General features: G+C 41.3%; 1 protein-coding gene across 1 annotated transcript in view; it reads left to right on the forward strand.

Moving 5' to 3' along the window:
- Positions 1 to 10,458, forward strand: part of LRPPRC (leucine rich pentatricopeptide repeat containing) — a 112,564-nt gene extending 102,106 nt beyond the window's left edge. Inside the window, exons 33-38 of the mRNA XM_025932164.2 lie at positions 684 to 823; positions 956 to 1,071; positions 3,595 to 3,669; positions 5,527 to 5,611; positions 8,294 to 8,436; positions 10,299 to 10,458. Of these exons, the coding sequence (XP_025787949.2) occupies positions 684 to 823; positions 956 to 1,071; positions 3,595 to 3,669; positions 5,527 to 5,611; positions 8,294 to 8,436; positions 10,299 to 10,355 (616 nt within the window). The 3' untranslated portion in view covers positions 10,356 to 10,458. The remainder of the gene's footprint in view (positions 1 to 683; positions 824 to 955; positions 1,072 to 3,594; positions 3,670 to 5,526; positions 5,612 to 8,293; positions 8,437 to 10,298) is intronic.
- The last annotated feature ends 8,251 nt before the right edge of the window (positions 10,459 to 18,709 follow it).

An 18,709-nucleotide genomic window follows, 5' to 3' on the forward strand; every position in this document is an offset into this window, starting at 1 on the left:
TAAAGTATCAGTTAGGAGTACCTTGGCCAAAAAGATAGTCATACAGATCATTTTTTATCATAACTTGTTAAATAGGGCCATGTAATTGATTTTTTTTTTTTTGAGTGTAAAGGTACTTTTTTCTGAGAATTTTAGTATAAATTAATTATTTTTCAAATGTATGATACCTTACAAAAACAAATTGATGTGACTGGTTGAAAGACATGCAAATAGACCTTCGAAGACCTCAGCAGCAGCTTGAAGAATCCTGAGGTGTTATGCAATTATTATCTTTACCTCATGCAGCAGGAAGCAGTTGTAGATCAGAAAGCTGAAGTTAGAGCACTTAAACAAGTTTTCATTTGATACCCAAAGAGCTACAAAATCAAATTAAATATTTAAGGTAAACTATTTTCTTAAGGGACTGTCATTAATTAGCTGTTTGATCTTGTCTCTAGGGCAGTGTTTTACAATAAGCAACTACTTCGATTATTGTAGCATAAACTGCCTAGCGATTGCTTTTGCGACCTAAATGTGCAGTTCAGTTTTGCCTAGTGGTTTTTATCTGGTTAGTTGTAAATCTGTTTTCCCTTTTTCCTAAAGTATTTGTATGTGTCAGTCTCTTAAGTTGTTATACTGAAACTGCCTACAAGATTAATACAAAAGCAAATACTTCTTTAATAATTTGTTTTACTCTTTGACAGCAATAACATAGATGTTGCAATTGAAAACATTGAAAATATGCTTACTTCTGGAAATGAAACCGTGAAACCCCAGTACTTTGGCTTGACATACTTATTCAGAAAAGTAATAGAGGAGCAGTTGGAACCAGCAGTTGAAAAGAGTAAGTGAGCTGTTCTTGCGAAAAGAACACAGAAGCACATTTTCTCTCTGGTGAGGCTGGACCAGGTTTCTTTGGTGGATGAGTCATACTACAGTTTAAACAAAAGAGTTTTCTTACCTGTTATTTTTTCAGTAAGCATCATGGCAGAGAGACTGGCCAATCAGTTTGCAGTTTACAAACCTGTCACTGATCTTTTCCTTCAGCTTCTGGATTCAGGCAAAGTGGATGACGCCAGAGCTCTCCTACAGGTAACGAGTCGCCACATCTGGACAGTGGGGCTTGTGGCTTATGGGAAATAAACTGAGAAATTACTAGACCTAAGTATAGGGTAGCATACTGGAAATAGAGCATGGTGCTGCTAGTACATTTAAATTCACTGTGGATCCAGGTCACATGACAAAGACTGGCTTGTAAGCGGGAGGTTGTTGGTTTGAAAGATGCCAGACTGGACTAGAACTGCCCTTAGATTTAAGGGGGAGTGAGGGAAGATGTGTTTTGCTGAACGATTTAAAGACAAATGCTTTTGTGCAGATAGGTAATGCAAAGCCCTTCCTTTGATTTCCTACTTTAATTTCTCTAATGCTCTAAAGACTGCATCACCATGGCAACACAGTTTGCAAACAAAAAGTAGGAAATGTTTGCTTTTCAAGTACAGCTTCTCACTTGAATACTCAAACATTCTCAGTGCCTTATTCAAGGTTTATTAAGAGTTGAATTTGCTTTCTATTCACTTGTGTGTCACAGACACATTAAGTGACAAATGCAGGTCTCTGTGGCCCGCACTTGCAGTTAAATTAGCAATCTTCAGGGAAGGAGACAACTGCATTCATGCCATTTTAACAGCACTAAATATAAAGCTGTGCCAAGTGCCGACAGAACGGTGGGTGATCGGAGCTGCCACTGGCAATGTACACAAACAGGCACCGCTGGGGAGCCCTTCCCAGCAGGTGGCAGTCAAACAGTCACCGTGATCCCGCCAACAGCAGTGTTTGTGTAGACTCCCTGTGTCAAATTGAGGCCTGGGACCAATTTCTGATAGTAAATAGTACTATATTCCATTCCATTTTTACGAGCTGCGAAACATATTAAGTGGTAGATGGGGAAGGGGAAACCGTACCCCTGTGCTGGAGCCCTAGTTTTAATCCTTGAAGTTCAGCTAGTTTGACAACAGAACCCAAGCCATTTTTAAAAGGAGTTCTTGAGAAATTCCTGTGTGAACAGTTTTGCAAAAGGTGGAAATTGGCATGTGCCTCCGAGGTTGTTTTTTTTTTGTTTTTTTTTTTTTTGTTTTTTTTTTTTACTTTTTGTTCCTGGACAGAGAGAAATTCTAGTTAATTGGGAATGTTCTTGTTTGGTTTGGTTACTTTTTTCTCCTCTCCCCTTCCCCGCCTTTTTTTTTTTTTTTTTTTTTAACTAAACAGCAAAGGCAGTTGATCATACATAGGGATTTCAGGAATCTTTTCGTGGTTTTGTCTTGCTGCCTTTAGTGTTAAAAGTTCCACCTAAAAGAAATAAACTCTAAAGCTTTATCTTTGCGTGTACGTATCTGTACATATCTAAGTGTACCTACCGGGGGGGTTACGTGTCTCTAATTATTCATGTGATAGTATTCACTCCATTTCAACACACTGTCTTGATAGTTCTTCAGAAAGTGGCACTTGCTGTTTTATCTGCCAGCTTGTCCTGAGCCATCACCGCCCTGGCTCTTAGCGTGCACAGCGGCCAGCGGGTGAGGTGGGTGCCTGTGCCCTCGGAGCCGCACTCACACGGCGGCCTCTGCAGGGCTCTTGGTGGCAGCTGTGCGTTGAGACATCGGCCACGGTCTCTTCGTTGTCAACCCCTTCAGCAGACAGACGCTTTGGATGATAAACCCTTCACCTGTCCTTTACCTGCTTGTCAAACAGTAAAAGATTATTCTTGCCGCGGTGAAGAATATTTTATTCACAGATGTCGAAAACATCAGTTTATAATGTAAATGCTCTGTGTGTCCCCAAAAGTTCTTTTTATACTATCCGTTTTAGTATTGACAATGTTTTAAAGCTTTGAAAGAACAGTGTGCTCTTAGAAACTTAAGAGAATGACATCTGTGATGAGTGTAAACTAAAATATTGTCTTGCCATATTTGATTTTACTATAGCATCTAAGATGGGATAGACACTTGATTTCTCTGGTCTGTCATATAAACTTTTTTTTTTTGAGTTTAACTTTTGTCTCTTTCTCAAGCGCTGGCTGTCTGTTGCAATGAAAGCCTTTTATAAAATAGAGAGATTGAAATCAGTCCTTTTGTATGCATAAGTGTAGGTAATTATACTTTAAAGAGAACTTGCTTTGTACATTTTAATTTTTATAAAGAAACGAGCAGTTATCTCCCTGACACCTTATTAAATGTATAATTAACCTTATGATCCCTAGCTCACTTGTGAATGCTTGGCAGAATAATTGGAGAGGAATAGTGCTTCTTTTTTCCCCTCTTTCTTTGCAGTCCTAAACCTTATTCTGTGGTTGTTGAAGCATCGGTTTAATTTTTCCCTTTTCTTTTTAAACAAACTTCATACTCGCGGTGCCAAGGACAGCACTCCACTCACAAAAGCTTGGCATAGCTGGAGTTTGTTTTCTTTTTCTTGCCTTAAAAAAAGTGGTTGACAATTAGGCCTTCCTGTTGGTAATGACACATTACTATATTATTGTGAACTTTGTTAATTGGAAATATTCACCTTGGTCTCCTTGTTTATCAAAAACCTTCGCTTACTGAATAACGTTTCAATTTTTAGAGATGCGGCGCGATTGCTGAACAAACTGCAATTTTCTTGGTGTTCTGCGTTAGGAGTTCTCGGAAACCAGGAAAGGTACTGTGCGGGATTTGCTGGCCAGTCAGGGAGGCTAGAAGCCGGTCTTGTTCGGGGACCTGAGTTTCACAGAAGAGCTTGTTGGTTCAGTGCCTTACGTAAAAACACTACAGAGACCGAAGATTTGGCTTGTCTATACTTGTTCACTTTTTTAGATACTGAGACAGAGTCAGTCCAGGCTCCTTTTGTCCTGGAAATGCAAAACACGTTCATGCAGTGAATCGCCCGTTCATGTAGTTGTGTGTGAAGAGCCTCAAGAAGGGGCCCTTACAGGGGCACCCAGCTGGCTCAGTCGATGGAGCGTGCGAGTCTTGATCTCAGGGTTGTAAGTTTGAGCCCCTCATTATAAGCAGAGATTACTTTTAAAAAAAAAAAAGAAGAAGAAAGACAGGGCCCTAGAAAGGAAGATAAAAATCCTGTTGCTTAGGTCACTTGGTCCATTTAAGTGGGGAAGCCCTACAGAGGGAGCTGTCCTCCTGCAGAGCGTCTCTGTGCTGGTGGCTATGCCAGCCATTTCTCAGGTCCAAGCCGTCAGGTAGATGAGCCACTTGGCTTTAAAACTGGCACGTGCCACAAATTAATGTTCTCAATTTGTGTGGTTACCTCATTCACACTAAAAAGCTACGTGTGTGTATGTGTGTATAAAACAAAGCCAAGTCCTATTTTTGATGTGAAAAAAAATAAAAGTACAGTTCCAAAAAATATTTGTAGGTCTGATTTTACCTCTGAAGCAACATAAACCTCATTGTCAGTTTATTTGGGCACAAAGTTTTAAACCAAGTGCCAGTTGTAATGTTTGTTTTATGCAAAACATTTAGGTTTCTAGTCTGAGAGTCTGTCTAGTTCTCCTTAATTTCCCTCATACTAACACACTGGTTTTGGGGTGTTTTTAATTTACCCAGTTGTACTTTTTATCTCTTACTCATATTTATTTACAGCAAACAGCTTTTCAGAAGTACTTATTAGTTGCTCTTTTTCCTTTCAAAGGGACTTTTTTTTTAAATTTGTGGATTAAAAAGTATAAGGAATCTAAAAGGCATTTGTCACTCTACACACGGGTCTGCGCCCACATGCCAAGTACCTACTACCTTGCTTGGAAGATGGACAGGAAATGTACAGTAAAACATCTGTTGAGGACATTCCTCCCAGGAGACTTTAAATTGCAGGAAGGATGCAGGTCCAGATATATAGGTTGAGAAAACATGTAAAAAGTGAATTAGGATTTTTAAAAATTCCAGTTACAGTGTCTGCCTGTTTGACAGTAGAATAATTAAGCCAGGTAGTATATAAAACCCATCCTTGGTTTATCCAGCAATATTGGAATGTGTTTGGTTACTCACTAGAGTATGGCAGGTCTGTCTTCACTATAGGAGCCAAACCCACTGGCGTGTCTAGATACCTCTGAAAGTAACCAAGTAAACATTCCAGGGATATCTGGAAATGCTCTGTTTATATTCAAAGCATGAAAACTCAGAAGGACTGAATTCTTCACATTTTGTTTAAAAATCTTGGCACCTTGAGACATCGTAGATATCTGTTTCTGCTCTTTAGGATTTCCTAATTTCTTGGTAAGGTTACTAGTTGACAAAAGAAGCAGTCTTTATGATATTTTAGAAAACAGTTTATAGAAGTTTAAGTGGAATTGCATTAACTTTTGAAAAATGTTTGTTTGGCTATCAGTTATCCAATCAACAATAAAATACTAAGATACACTAGAAGGGAAAAAAGTTTATTAAATTGAATAGGCAGTTCTGCTCTAACTCTTGTGAAGATTCTCTGATATAATGTACGTATACCAGTGTTTTATTTCACTCTTCTTTTGAGCTGTGGTAACATTTCCTGTATTTAATTTCCTAGGCATCAACTCTGAAATCTTTGTTAGAATTGATTCCTGAATTAATTGAAAACGAAGAAGCATACACTTCTATCATGAAAAGCTATGGTAATAAGTTTAATCTGACTATGTTGTATTTAAATCATTTAGATATTTGTAGTGTTGTCAACTAAGTCTTTGGCTCAAAGACAGTAATCCTAAATATCAGGTAATCATGATATAAATAATTGACTTAGCTTCAGAATATGTTTTAAAAGCACATTTAAGAAAAATAGGTAATTATTCGTCTAATTTTAACATTAAAAAGTATCACTGGGCATCTTCAGAGGGGCCCAGCTTTGTTGAATAGGCTCCTGGGCTCCTGGCAAGACTTGGAAGTCCACTTGAGTGCACACACTGGGAACCAATCCAGTCTCCCCAAGGCCACCTGAAACAAAACATGAGATAGGCACATACTTGAGACTGTCACGTGACTTGCCTTCTTGCCTCTTCAGTACCCTCCCCACCTGCCTACATTTCTGAAATAACAGACCTCTTCATTAAAAGTGGGCCCCAAGATTTTACTTTAAACCACAGTTGAAATTCCACTCTTTTAAGCACTTTGCTGCTCCCTGATTGCCAGCTCATCACACATGAAAGGGAGCCATGCTAAAGTTTCCTCAGTAGTCAAGATAAATGTAAGCATTTCATTTCTAAGTGATGATCACCTATCCACCTGCCACGAACTGATTTGCTCACATGAGGCAAGGGCTAAATAAAGAATTGCTTTGTTGATTTTATTGTTGTCAGGACAACAAACTGCAATCAGAATTAGTCAACTGGTTCTTCGTTTCTCCCCACCTTTCAAGGTGACCATGATCTATTTCAAAATAGAGGCAATAATCACAAAATTTCTCAAAGTTCCATTTGGGGGATTGGGAGATGTTAAATAATGACTAAATACCACAAAATAGTGTCAAACAGCATAAAACTGCTACTAAACTTTTGTAATCCCACTTGGGAATTGGGACAGGAAAGAGCAGGGAGACCAGGAAGGTAGTGAAAGGCAAGAGGGAAGAGTTTTCTGAATAGCTTCCTGGAAGATGGTAGAGTTTGGGCTGTGCCCTTGACAGTGTCAGGGAAAGGATTTGGTCCCTGAGGGAGGATAACAAAGGATTTATAGATAGGAAATTGACTTCACCCAAACTGCAAAGATCTGTTCAAGCCCAGTGAGAGCTGATGAGTCACCCACACTCGCTCCCTTTTCGGAGATCCTGAGATTGATCCCTAGACTTCTCCTGTCCATCCTGCAGGCTTGCCCTGGCTGTGCTGGAGTGGGGATTGGTTATACAGCACTGGTGTAGGGTAGGAGATTGTTAGGTGCTTAAATGTTAAAGAGTTGAGTTACCAACAGTGATTGTTAGCAGAGACCTTGTGATCCCAATAGTAAACCTCAAAGTAAAATTTCTACACATCAGCTACAACTGGAAAGCCAGCTAAACTTAGCTCCTAGGCTACTTCATCATCCATTTAAGTGAAATATTAGTGTAAGTCATTAATATTATGTAGATGTGTATAGTTTTTTTTGTGTAGATTGATTAACGTATTTAGATTATTTTTGTCACTGTAGCTAACTATATATCCCTCATATTTGCTTAGTTTACAATAGGAGAACGTACTGAAAGTCTTTTTGGTGGTGTTTAGCTGATGATCTTCACCATGATGTAGATCTAGATTTCCACATAATTTACATGACCCTCCCCACAACAATCCTTGAATTGGCTTGATTTCGAAGTGTGGATTAAGGGGTGCCTGGGTGGCTCAATCAGTTAAGTGTTCGACTTCGGCTTAGAGCGTGATCTTATGGTCCTTGAGTTTAAGCCCCGCGTAGGGCTCTGTGCTAACAAGCTCAGAGCCTGGAGCCTACTTTGGATTCTGTCTCCCTCTCTCTCTGCCCCTCTCCCACTCACACTCTGTCTCTGTCTCTCTCAAAAATAAATAAATGTTGGGGCGCCTGGGTGGCTCAGTCGGTTAAGCGTCCGACTTCAACTCAGGTCATGATCTCGCGGTCTGTGGGTTCGAGCCCCGCATCAGGCTCTGGGCTGATGGCTCAGAGCCTGGAGCCTGCTTCCGATTCTGTGTCTCCCTCTCTCTCTGTCCCTCCCCCGTTCATGCTCTGTCTCTCTCTGTCTCAAAAATAAATAAACGTTTAGGGGCGCCTGGGTGGCGCAGTCGGTTAAGCGTCCGACTTCAGCCAGGTCACGATCTCGCGGTCCGTGGGTTCGAGCCCCGCGTCGGGCTCTGGGCTGATGGCTCAGAGCCTGGAGCCTGTTTCCGATTCTGTGTCTCCCTCTCTCTCTGCCCCTCCCCCGTTCATGCTCTGTCTCTCTCTGTCCCAAAAATAAACGTTGAAAAAAAAAAAATTTTAAAAAAATAAATAAATAAAATAAATAAATAAATAAACGTTTAAAAATAAATAAATAAATGTTAAAATTTTTTTCTTTAAGTATGGTTTTAAGCAGAAGAGTGTTGAATGGTGTATGTTTACTTTGGTTTATGGCCACTTTAACTATCCTGGGTCTCTTAATAGCCTTATTTATCATCTTCTCTTTTATACTGAATAATGCTGAATTACAGGTGTGGGGAAGAGCGAGGGAGGGAGCTGGTAGTTTCTGAATGTGGCTTTTTGCTGAAAGTAGTTAACTATTCATTTGCCTTGGGATAAAGGGATTCGGGAGTCCTTGAACGGCTGTGTTTTGAGAAGAGAGTAAGGTAGGTGGTCTTTATCTATGATTAATCTTTTTTTTTCAGTCTTAGACAAGGATGCTGCGTCTGCTAAAGCACTGTATGAAAATTTGACTGCAAGGAATATAAAATTGAATGATCTGTTTCTAAAGCGTTATGCAGTTTTGCTGAAGAATGCTGGTGAGCCTGTCCCTTTCACCGAACCCCCTGTGAGTATTTCTTAATTAAGGAGAAAAAATACCTCTACAGATTTACGTATGCTTCATATTAATGTGTAAAAAAAAAAATAAGTTGAATACTTAATTACATGAGGATTAGATCTCTGTGAAGAACCCTCAGGGGAGAGCTTCAGGAACTGAATAGTCCTGCCGTGAGTTTGGCTGTGGGAGAACGTAGCACTCTGGGGCTGAGCTTTAAAACACAAGGTCAGTCTCAGACCTTCAACTATAGGTATGGATTTATCAAATGTCCTTGGGGCAGTTCTCTCATCATTTCAACTTGAAATAGGATTTAATGGCCTGTATTTCAATAGCCTAGTATATTGTGTCCCTATTAATTACTTGTTCATTTTAAACAAGTTGGTTTTTATTTCTTCATCTAGGAAGGTTTCTTTTTTTATTGAGGTGTAATTGACGTAACCTTATAATAGTTTCAGAAGTATAACGTAATGATTCGGTATTTTTTTATAATGATCACAGTAAATCCATTAACATCCATACCACACATAGTTACAGATTTTTTTTTCTTGTGGTGAGAATTTTCAAGATCCACTCTCCTAGCTACTTTAAAATATGTGGGGCACCTGTTTGGCCCCGTTGGTAGAGCATCTGACTCCTAACCTCAGAGTTTTGAGTTTATGCCCCATGTTGGACGTGGAGCCTATTTAAAAAAAAAAAAAAAAGACATGCACTACAATATTCTAGCCCTATACATTACATCCCCATGATTTAATCATTTTATAACCAGAAATTTGTACCTTTTGACCCCCTTCACCCACCTGAGGCAACCACAAGTCTGTTCTCTATATCCATGAGCTTGGGGCTTTATGTTTTTTGATTTTTGTTTTGTTTTTTATATTCCACATGTAAGTGAGGCTATATAGTATCTACCTTTTCTGATTTATTCCGTTTCGCTTAACGTTCTCAAGGGTCCATCCATGTTATTGCAAATGAGAAGATTTTATTCTTCTTGTGGCTGAATAATAATCCGTTGTATGTGTCATACATATATAATGATACGTACATCACATTTTCTTTATCCATTCATCCGCTCGTGCACACTGAAGTTGTCTCCGTGTCTTGGCTACTGTAAATAATACTGCGGTGAACATGAGGGTGCATGTCTTTTCAAATTGCTGTTTTTGTTTTCTTTTGGTGAATACTCAGTAGTGGACTTACTGGATCATATGGTATTTCCATTTTTAGTTTTTTGAAGAACCCCTCCATACTGCCTTTTCCACTAGCTATACCAGTTTGCATTCTCACCAGCAGTGCACGAGGGTTCCCTTATCTCCACATCCTTGCCATCACTTAACTTCTTGTCTTTCTGATACTAGCCAGGTATTAGGTGCTACCTCATTGTGGTTTTGATTTGCCTTTTTCCTGATGATGAGTGATGTTGAGCACCTTTTCTTGGGTCTGTTGGCCATCTGGATGTCTTCTTTGGAAAAAATGTCTGTTCAGGTCCTCTGCCCATTTTTAATCGGTTGCCCAGTAAATTTTGTTTTGCTTTGTTCTAATAAGAGAAATCATACATGCCAAATTCCTTTTTATTGTGTCATTAATTTGCAAGTTAGTACACCATGTTTATTTGAACCCTCCGTACCCAGGCATAAATACCTATGTGCCCACACGGTGGAGGCTGTTGGTGCTGGCTTTAACTCTGGACTTGGGGCCCTTGAACTGGTGATTTCATGAATAGAAAGGAGTGCGGAGGCTTGAGAAGACAGCAGCTGCCACGGGCCCGGTGGTCTTTGCTATCACTGTGCAGCATTTTATGACTTCTGAGTTTTGTGCCATCAGCTCTTGCTAGAAACTGTACCTGTAACTTCCCTCCCTTTTTGTCTCAACAGGAAAGCTTCGAATTTTATGCAAAGCAGCTAAAGGACTCAAGGGGAAATCCTCTGTGAAATAAGCAGTCACTACTTTATTTTGTGTGTATTTGTGGTTCAGTGTCTAAAATGTTATTTTTTAAATATATTTGAGAGGACAGAATAAATAAATGAAAAGTTACTTTGTGTATTTTTTTTATTCATAAAGTACATGTTCAACACCTTATTGACAGCAATGGCGTGCACTTAGTCACTAGGCTTTGTTGGGGTTTTGCCTACAACATAAATACACGGCATTTTCTTCATGGTGTCTGACGTTTGAAGCTGTACCTTTTCAAGGTTCTTCTCTCAAACACTCTTGATGTCTCCCCTGCTCTGTTTTGTTCATTATTTTCATAAAATGTTATTCCTTTATTTAAGACTTGCTTGTTAATATTGTTTATGTGAAAATTTTGGAGCTAGACAAAATGATGCTCAGTGCGCCTTCTAAGGCTTTACTATTCTATGATAGGAAATTCTCTTCATGTGTGAAACCCTGCATAATTTTCCAATTTTGTAAAATGCTGGCACTAGCAGCCATGTTGTAAGTCATCTAGCACTTGTTTTCCAGTGGAAAGCAGAAACTCAGACTGTTGCTTGCTCTTGGTCAGGGTGCTATTTGCCAACGCCTGGACACTCCCCACTATGCTTTCCCTTCTATCACGAAGAATTCCGAGGGCCTCTGTTCATAGATGCCTCTGAGTCCTAGCCATGACTTTGGTCATGAAGCCGAGCGGCGCATTTCCTCTTGTCTTGGTTTCGGGTGTTTGTCAGCATAGGTACATCCCATACCAGGCTTGTTACTTCATACTCATCCTATGAATATGTGATCTTATATAGGAAGGAGATTGTGGTTTGTATTCAGTTTTGTCAAAGTTATCCCCAAATCGTTTAGCAATTACTGTAAAAGAATGCAGGCTGGGTTGTGAAACAGTTTACCATTACAAAAGTATCTTAATATGTAACAGTGACCTATTTGGGGATTAGGTAATTACCAAGAAAGCTGAAAATGTTTTATTGGAGGTTTATCCTTGTTTTGGCGTATTGCTTCTCCCATTTGAAATCAGTGGTTCCCACTATCTACACGAGGGGAGACCTTGCCTCGCAGGAAGTAAGCTGGCCTCATGCTGGTTGTGCTGCTAACCTGAGTCTTCATGGAACCAACCATCCTTCATCTAGAGCCTGCAAGTAGCATGAAAGAGGAGGCTGAAGGAGGGAAGCCAAGAAGTAAATGTCATCGTGGCATTGTTTCCTTTGTCTCTGTTTTGTGCAGTTAGACCTAACGCATCAGAGGCCTCGGCCAATGTCGAGTCCTGGCCTAGAGGACTTAATGAAGCTCTCCTTTGTTTGCTCCAGGTGCAGGACCTGTACCTGTTGTGGTTTTGATATTGTCGGATTTGCCAAGAGCCTCACTCCATCAGTGATTCCACTGGCCTTATTTTTTGCAGTTACACTAACCAAAAGTTAGTTGAGCAATATTTTACTGATCTCCATTGAAACAGGTCTCTCAGATGAGGCACGGCCTTGGGGCTTACCCTGGACTTCTCAGTTGCCTGGGCCAGAGACTTGAGAGTACAGAATATAGTCTTACTTGTATGAAGTGACTCTAAGCCAGCCTTGTATATGGACTCTGATAAAATGCAGGGTAGTACAGAGGAAATAGCATTATCTAGCATTCTATTATTATTATCTATTATCTATCATTAGCATTCTAAACAGCACTATAACTGCTTCCCCCTCGAATTTAAATATTTAAAATATAATTGTATATTCTAGGTGGGCTAATAAATGCTTTCTAAATGTCTAATTGCAAAACTGAAACAAATAGAGATCAGACACAATTCTAGAACTCAATAATGTTTTAGACTAAAATTACAAGGAAACAGTCTAAAAAGTAAACATCATTGTAAACTTTTGGAAAGTACAGTGTTTTATATGTAATTGTATGTTCATGTATTTGAACCTAATATAATTTTATTGTGAAATGCTTTGAATAAATTGTACCCCAAAAACCTGTGAGCTTCCTCATTTTTAATTTTATCAAGTTTTTGTATAACCACTTTTATCATTTCAAGGACTTTAGTCTTAAATTTTTTTTTTTAATTTTATGTTTATTTTTGAGAGAGAAACAGAGTGTGAGCAGGGGAGGGACAAAGACAGAGAGGGAGGCACAGAATTTGAAGCAGGCTCCAGGATCCGAGCTGTCAGTGCAGAGCCCGACGCGGGGCCTGAACTCATGAACTATGAGATCATGACCTGAGCCGAAGCTGGACGTTTACCTGACTGAGCCACCCAGGTGCCCTGTAGTCTTAAAATTTTAAATTAAAAATTGTGTGGTGGCCTCTGTTGCGACCAGAATTTCTTTGTTAAATGGTGTATGGTTTGTGTGTGGAGAACCAAATGAAATCATAGCTTCTCTGTTGTAAGGACAAGTGGATATTTAATTTGAAATCTCTGAGGTACAAAGTTGGCAAGAATTAGTAGAGTTGGACGCATGGTAAGTGGACACTGAAAATGAAGGGGGTTTTATCTGCATTGAGTGTCAGCAGCATTCCACACCGTGCAGGTGACTGGGACCACCACGGATCAGTCCCGGGCACACTTCCCTCCTCCCTACCCTCCTGTTCCTTTCTTGGGCGTGCTCATTGTGGCCAGCATTGGGGTCTTCTCTTTGCAGCTTCTTGGCCCTTCTCCCCACCCAGCACATTCGTTGTCTCTCCAGGGCTCCTGTAGCCACTTAAAAGAGCAGGTGTCAGGCAGCTCGTGAATTCCTTGAGGACCAGTTCTCTGTGTCATGTTTGCGCCCCTGGACCTCACACAGACCTGGCTGCAAGCCCCCATGTACCGTTGTCAGGGCCACGTGTTCTGTGGGGTTAACCATGGGTACCCGCTACTGTGCATCGGACGCTCCTCTTACCTGACAGTCACAATGAGAAAGTTGGGGCTTACAGAAGTTAATGTACCCCCCGGTATCACAGTGCTGTGATATGGCTGGGATTGACTTTCAAAAAAACAAGCAATCCAGTTAAATTTTAAATTCAGTTAAAAATCCCGTTAAAAGTCAAATCAGAATCTCTAAACTGTTAGGGTATTCTGTTTTTTAAAAAGCAAGCTTTCACATTTAACACAAGTGTTCCCAGTCTGGACAGCTTTACATTGTAAAGTTATTTTCTTCCATTTAGTCGAATACTCAGTTTCTGGCATAATCACCCGAGTTTGTGAATTCCAGTAAATTGTATTGCACACTGTTCTTCCCCATACAATTTATTCCACAAGTCTGCCATGTGTGTACTCTGCATACTTTTTCTCGTGTTTGAGGACAATTTTCATTTAATATTTGTCTTTCTGACAAACCAATATTTGTAGAGTTTCTATAAAAGGAAAGCAACATTCCTGAAGTATGGTGGAGCTAATAGCTGCAGGGGGTACAAAATCATGGTAATTTATCGCTTTGCTGTTTCTATTAGAAATGTATCCTGCTTTCAGACCTGTGGACTTTACAAAGCCCACATTATGCAGCCTTAGTACAAATAAAGGAAATGGCTGCATTTGCAAATTCAAAATAGGCACTTATCTTTTTCTTTTTTGCACAAAGAAAAGAAACATCCGGTTCAGGCAGAGCAAAAACATTTAACTGACTTCATACTTAACCATCCCTGCACATTAGTTTGGACAATGGCTGGCTGTTGGGATCCATGCTTACAGAGATCTCTTGAAAGTAGTATCTTCACCAACCCTGCCCCAGGCATACACTTACTGAAATTCTCATTATTTACTTGCTTTTGTCGTTTCCTCCCCTAAACTGAGGTCTCCTGGTGCTTTGCAGGGCGACCAGTTAGAACCAGAACCTGGCACTGACAACCCAGTGAGCATCATTGAATGACAATGAACAACACAGCACCTGTCCTGCTTTTCAAGTCCTATTCTGAGGTGTGTGCCTTGCATGCATTGGTGGGTTTCCTCACACTTCTTCCCAAGAGATCAAAGATGCCACTCGGTAGCTAGGAGCTCGGATATTGGGGGCTGAGGCCCAACAAGTTCTTTAAAACCCATGTGCCCAAATGAAAACACACTCAACTTTATTGCCATGAGGAGGGCTCTCAAATGTGTGATGGTGCAGCTCAGTGTAAGAGTGGAATCAACAAAAAGAGGGACAGTGGAGCTTTTTGGCGGTTTGGGGAAACAAGGAATTGCTCCAACTTTACAAAATGGCAAGACTATCATACGATAAACGGCACTATTACTACATAGAAAGCTGCGAAGTGTTTTTCTGGTCTTTGAGTTGGTGTGTGCTAAAAAATCTCAACCTGCTGCTTAAAAATTACTGTTTTGTTAGCTGCTGATACCACATGGCTGCTGCTGTTCCCCGGTTGCCAACAGAAATGGGCTGTGCTCCACCTGCCTCTCACCTCCCCTGCCCTAGTGTCTTGGGCAGACACCATGTGATAGGGACCAGGATATTGCTCTATACCCTGGCCATTTTAAAGGAAGAACCTATCCTACTATCAAAAGCAAGTGTCAGGGGTTCCTGGGGGGTTCAGTGGAGTAAGCGTCTGACTTCAGCTCAGGTCCGTTGGGCTCTGTGTTGACAGCTGAGAGTCTGGAGCCTGCTTCCGATTCTGTGTCTCCCTCTCTCTCTGCCCCTCCCCCGCTCACACTGTCAAAAATAAACAATCATTAAAAAAAAATTGAAAAATAAACCAAGTGACAGATAACTTGAGATTTGAATGATCTAGTTTAGACTATGAAAATAGGGGCCTTTACTTTCAGGCGTGAGCACTGGATATATTTTCCAAAGAACAGGTCAGTCAGCAAGATGCTTCCTCAGTTTCGGCTTCCCAGTCCCTTGCCCTGTTCCTCTGGAGCCTGATGGGTGCTCCAGGCCTATGGCTGGGCCAAGGGAAGCAGGAAATGGCACATGGTGGCTGTGCTGCACCCCTCTGTGAATGACATACTTGAGTCTCAGTAGAACCCCTATGTCTACCAGGTCTGTAGTTAGCGCTTGGATTTGGTGTCCATTTAAATATGCCTGCTGCTAGCTGTTTAATCTGGAATCAAAACAAGAAGACAAGTCGGGGGGGGGGGGGGTGGCGGGGAACACAGCAAATGCAAGATCTCTGTGAACCTGACCCGGGAGATTAGCTTGACCGGGGGGCAAGATTAGGTCTTAAATCATTTTTGTAAGAACAAGAGCAGGAAAATAAAAATCACATCAGGAAATATTTGAGTCCATATAGGTAATTACTTTCTGCTTAATTAAAATGTCCCTGTCAATAGCATAATTTGAAATTGGAGGGCTTAAAATACAAATTTCAAAACCTTTGCCTTCTGATCAAGAGTGTGCAAAGCTTACAACCTTGGGCAAAATCCAATGCACTGCCTGTTTTTGTACATAATGTTTCACAGCCACACCATCCATGTTTCAGAATTGTCTGCAGTGGCTTTCATGCTGCAACAGAGTTGGGTAGTCGCAACAGATACTCTGGCCCCCAAAGCCTGAAATACTGTCTGACTCTTAACCAGAAGAGTTTGCAACCCCTGCTTTTGATAATTACTCACAAGCTGACCTCTCTCCCTTTCAATGCAGGGAGGGGCTGAGTGGACAGCCTGCATGCCCCAGGGAGCAGTTTTTGTTGTTGTTGTTGTTGTTGTTTTGTTTTGGTTTCAAAAAACAGACCTGTGAAATCAGAATCTCTGGGATTGGGGTCCATAGTGGTATTTGTTAAAGCTGTGGGGTGGAGAACCAGGATGCTGTAACAAAAAAAAGAAGAAGAAAAGAAAGAAAGAAATGGTGGCTGCTGGAGTTTCTCCAATTCTCCTGCCTCAGCACTTTGCCCCTTTCCCCCACAGCCCTGTGCACCAGAGTCCACTGAGTCATTAAAGCCCCTTGTAGACTGAGTGGCCATAACTCAGATGATGTACCCCACTGGCTGCCAGCCCTCACTGCACATTGGAATCACTGTGGAGTTCATAAAAAAGCCCAGTGTCCTCTACCTCCTCCATTCAGGCCTAAAGCCATTAGGTGACTGTGTATGGGTGTGGGATTGAGAGTGGGGTAGGCTGCAGTAGGGTGAGAATGGCATCTGTGCAGACTAGGGGACAGCTTGGTAACACAGCCCCAGCAGAGTGAGTAGGGTGCAGATGGGAGATTGGTTACATACAGGGGATTAACCAAATGAGTGAAAATATGAAGGACAGTGGAAGCCAGGTTTGTCACAATTGGAAAAGGGAGTTACAGGGGCACCTGGGTGGCTTAGTTGGTTAAGTGTCTGACTTCAGCTCAGGTCATGGTCTCATGGTTCGTGACTTTAGCCCCACATTGGATTCTGTGCTGACAGAATAGAGCCTGGAGCCTGCTTCAGATTCTCTCTCCCTCTGCCCCTCCATCGCTTGTGTTCTCTCTCTCTCTCTCAAACCAAACCAAACCAAACCAAAACAAAACAAAACAAAACCCAGATACAAATGCAGAAAGGGAGAAAATTAGAATCAACTCTATGGTGTGCTGGTATTTGGGAATTGGATGTATTAATGTGAACTCACATGTACAGGTAGATGTGTTTGTGTGTGTGTACATACAAATATATACAGACCTGTGTACATATATCCACATGTATGCATTCCCTGTTTTGCCTCCTGAGAGGATCTGGGGGCAGTGATGCTGCAATAGCAATGGGCATATTTATCACTCAGATCTTTGCTTCTAAATACCATTTTCCACTAAAAGGAACAAAGAATTCTTAGACAAATGTCTGCATTTCCAAGCACTGGGACTAAGGACTGGGGGGTAGAAAAGAACAAAATGAGCCTGAAACACTTCTTTGTGAAAGAAAATGTTCACACAATGATGGAGACATATCAAAAGGATGCAGAAACCAGCTTGAATGTGCCCCAGGGCCAAAACAGGGACAATTTGAGTGTGAAAATTAGTCATGAGACTAAGGGATTATAACCCACTGAATAAAACAGGACACTACAGGTTTATATTGCTATAAATTGAAAAATCACTAAGTGGAAGGTTTAATGAGAAATAGGCAACTCACATATTTATAAAGCACCTACCTATAGAATGCTTAATTACCAAAGGGGGGATTGGCTGTGGAGAAGGCTGGCAGACACTCCCTTGATCAAGTGACCCAAGTGGACATCTTCGGTATAGGACAAATTGAAATCCTCACCACCGACAGGATGCAATGAGAAGGGTGCATCACTTCTGCAACATCCCTGCCAAAAGAAGTGCCTGTGATATCCCGTTAAATTCATGACCAGAATTTTGTCATGAAAATGTATCAAGCTCAAGCTGACGGCTAATTTGCAGAATCTTCAAGTGTCAAGGTCACACAAGTCAAGGAAAGTTAAAGACTGTTCTCAACTAAAGGAGACCAAGGAGAGTTGACGACCAGATCCAATGTAGGATTCTGATCTTGATCCTTTTGCTATGAAGGACCTTGTCAGAACAATCAGTGAATCTTGAATGGGGCCTGCCCATTCGACAGTGGCCAGGTATCAACATCATAATGTGCCATGTTACAGTGTGGCAGTGTAAATAATGGCAGCGTAAATACCCTGAGTTTCATGGTTGTACTGTAAAAGGGCAGTGTGCTAGAGCACTGCCTCTCAAACTCGGGTACATAAACCACCTGGGGATTTTCCTAAAATGCAGATTTGGATTCAGTAGGTCTAGGTAGAGTGTGAGCTTCTGCCTGTCGGAGCAGCTCCGAGGTTAAGACCCATGCTGCCTGTCCAGAGCAGTTAGTAGTAAGGGCCCAAGGAAACCTGGGGTGAACATTTACTATTTGCCTCCCACTCACCTTCCTCCCTTTTTTGGTCCCAGACTCTGGTGTTTCCTTTGGGAACAATCTGCTCCCCTTGGTGTTCCTGTTTTGGATCAGATGGTCCTCAGTGCCCAGGCAACGAAGCACGTAACCTGGGTGTCATCTATCCCGTACCCTGGCCACTGTGAAAGGTTCAACACTGGTCCTCAGACCCAGCCAGGGCCAGTGAGAGGCAACTCTGAGAGGCCTGGCTGAGCTCACACAGCCTCTACAACCATCTTCATCTTTTAGAGCCTTCTTAGAATTTCCAAGCCTTACAGTGGCTCAGGACTTGCCTTTTGCCCTCCAACTCCTAAAGGCCTCCAAGGCTTTCGAACCCCCACACTGGACTCTACCACATAGTAGCCATGTGACTTTACCTAGCAAACTGAATTTTTGCCTCAGTTTCTTCATCTATAAAATGGGATACCACCCCTCAAAGGGTTGAGAATTCTAGGATACCCCTCCACATAAGTGTTTTGAGCTGTCCCTGGTATAGATCAGATGTTCAATAAATCTTTAATTGTTCAGTTTGGCTTTTGGAGCCCATGATCCCACACAAAAAGAATGGCATCTCACTGG

The sequence above is a fragment of the Puma concolor genome, chromosome A3 (genome assembly GCF_028749965.1).
Source record: "Puma concolor isolate L17-30 chromosome A3, mPumCon1.1.hap2, whole genome shotgun sequence".
NCBI classification, from domain to species: domain Eukaryota; kingdom Metazoa; phylum Chordata; class Mammalia; order Carnivora; family Felidae; genus Puma; species Puma concolor.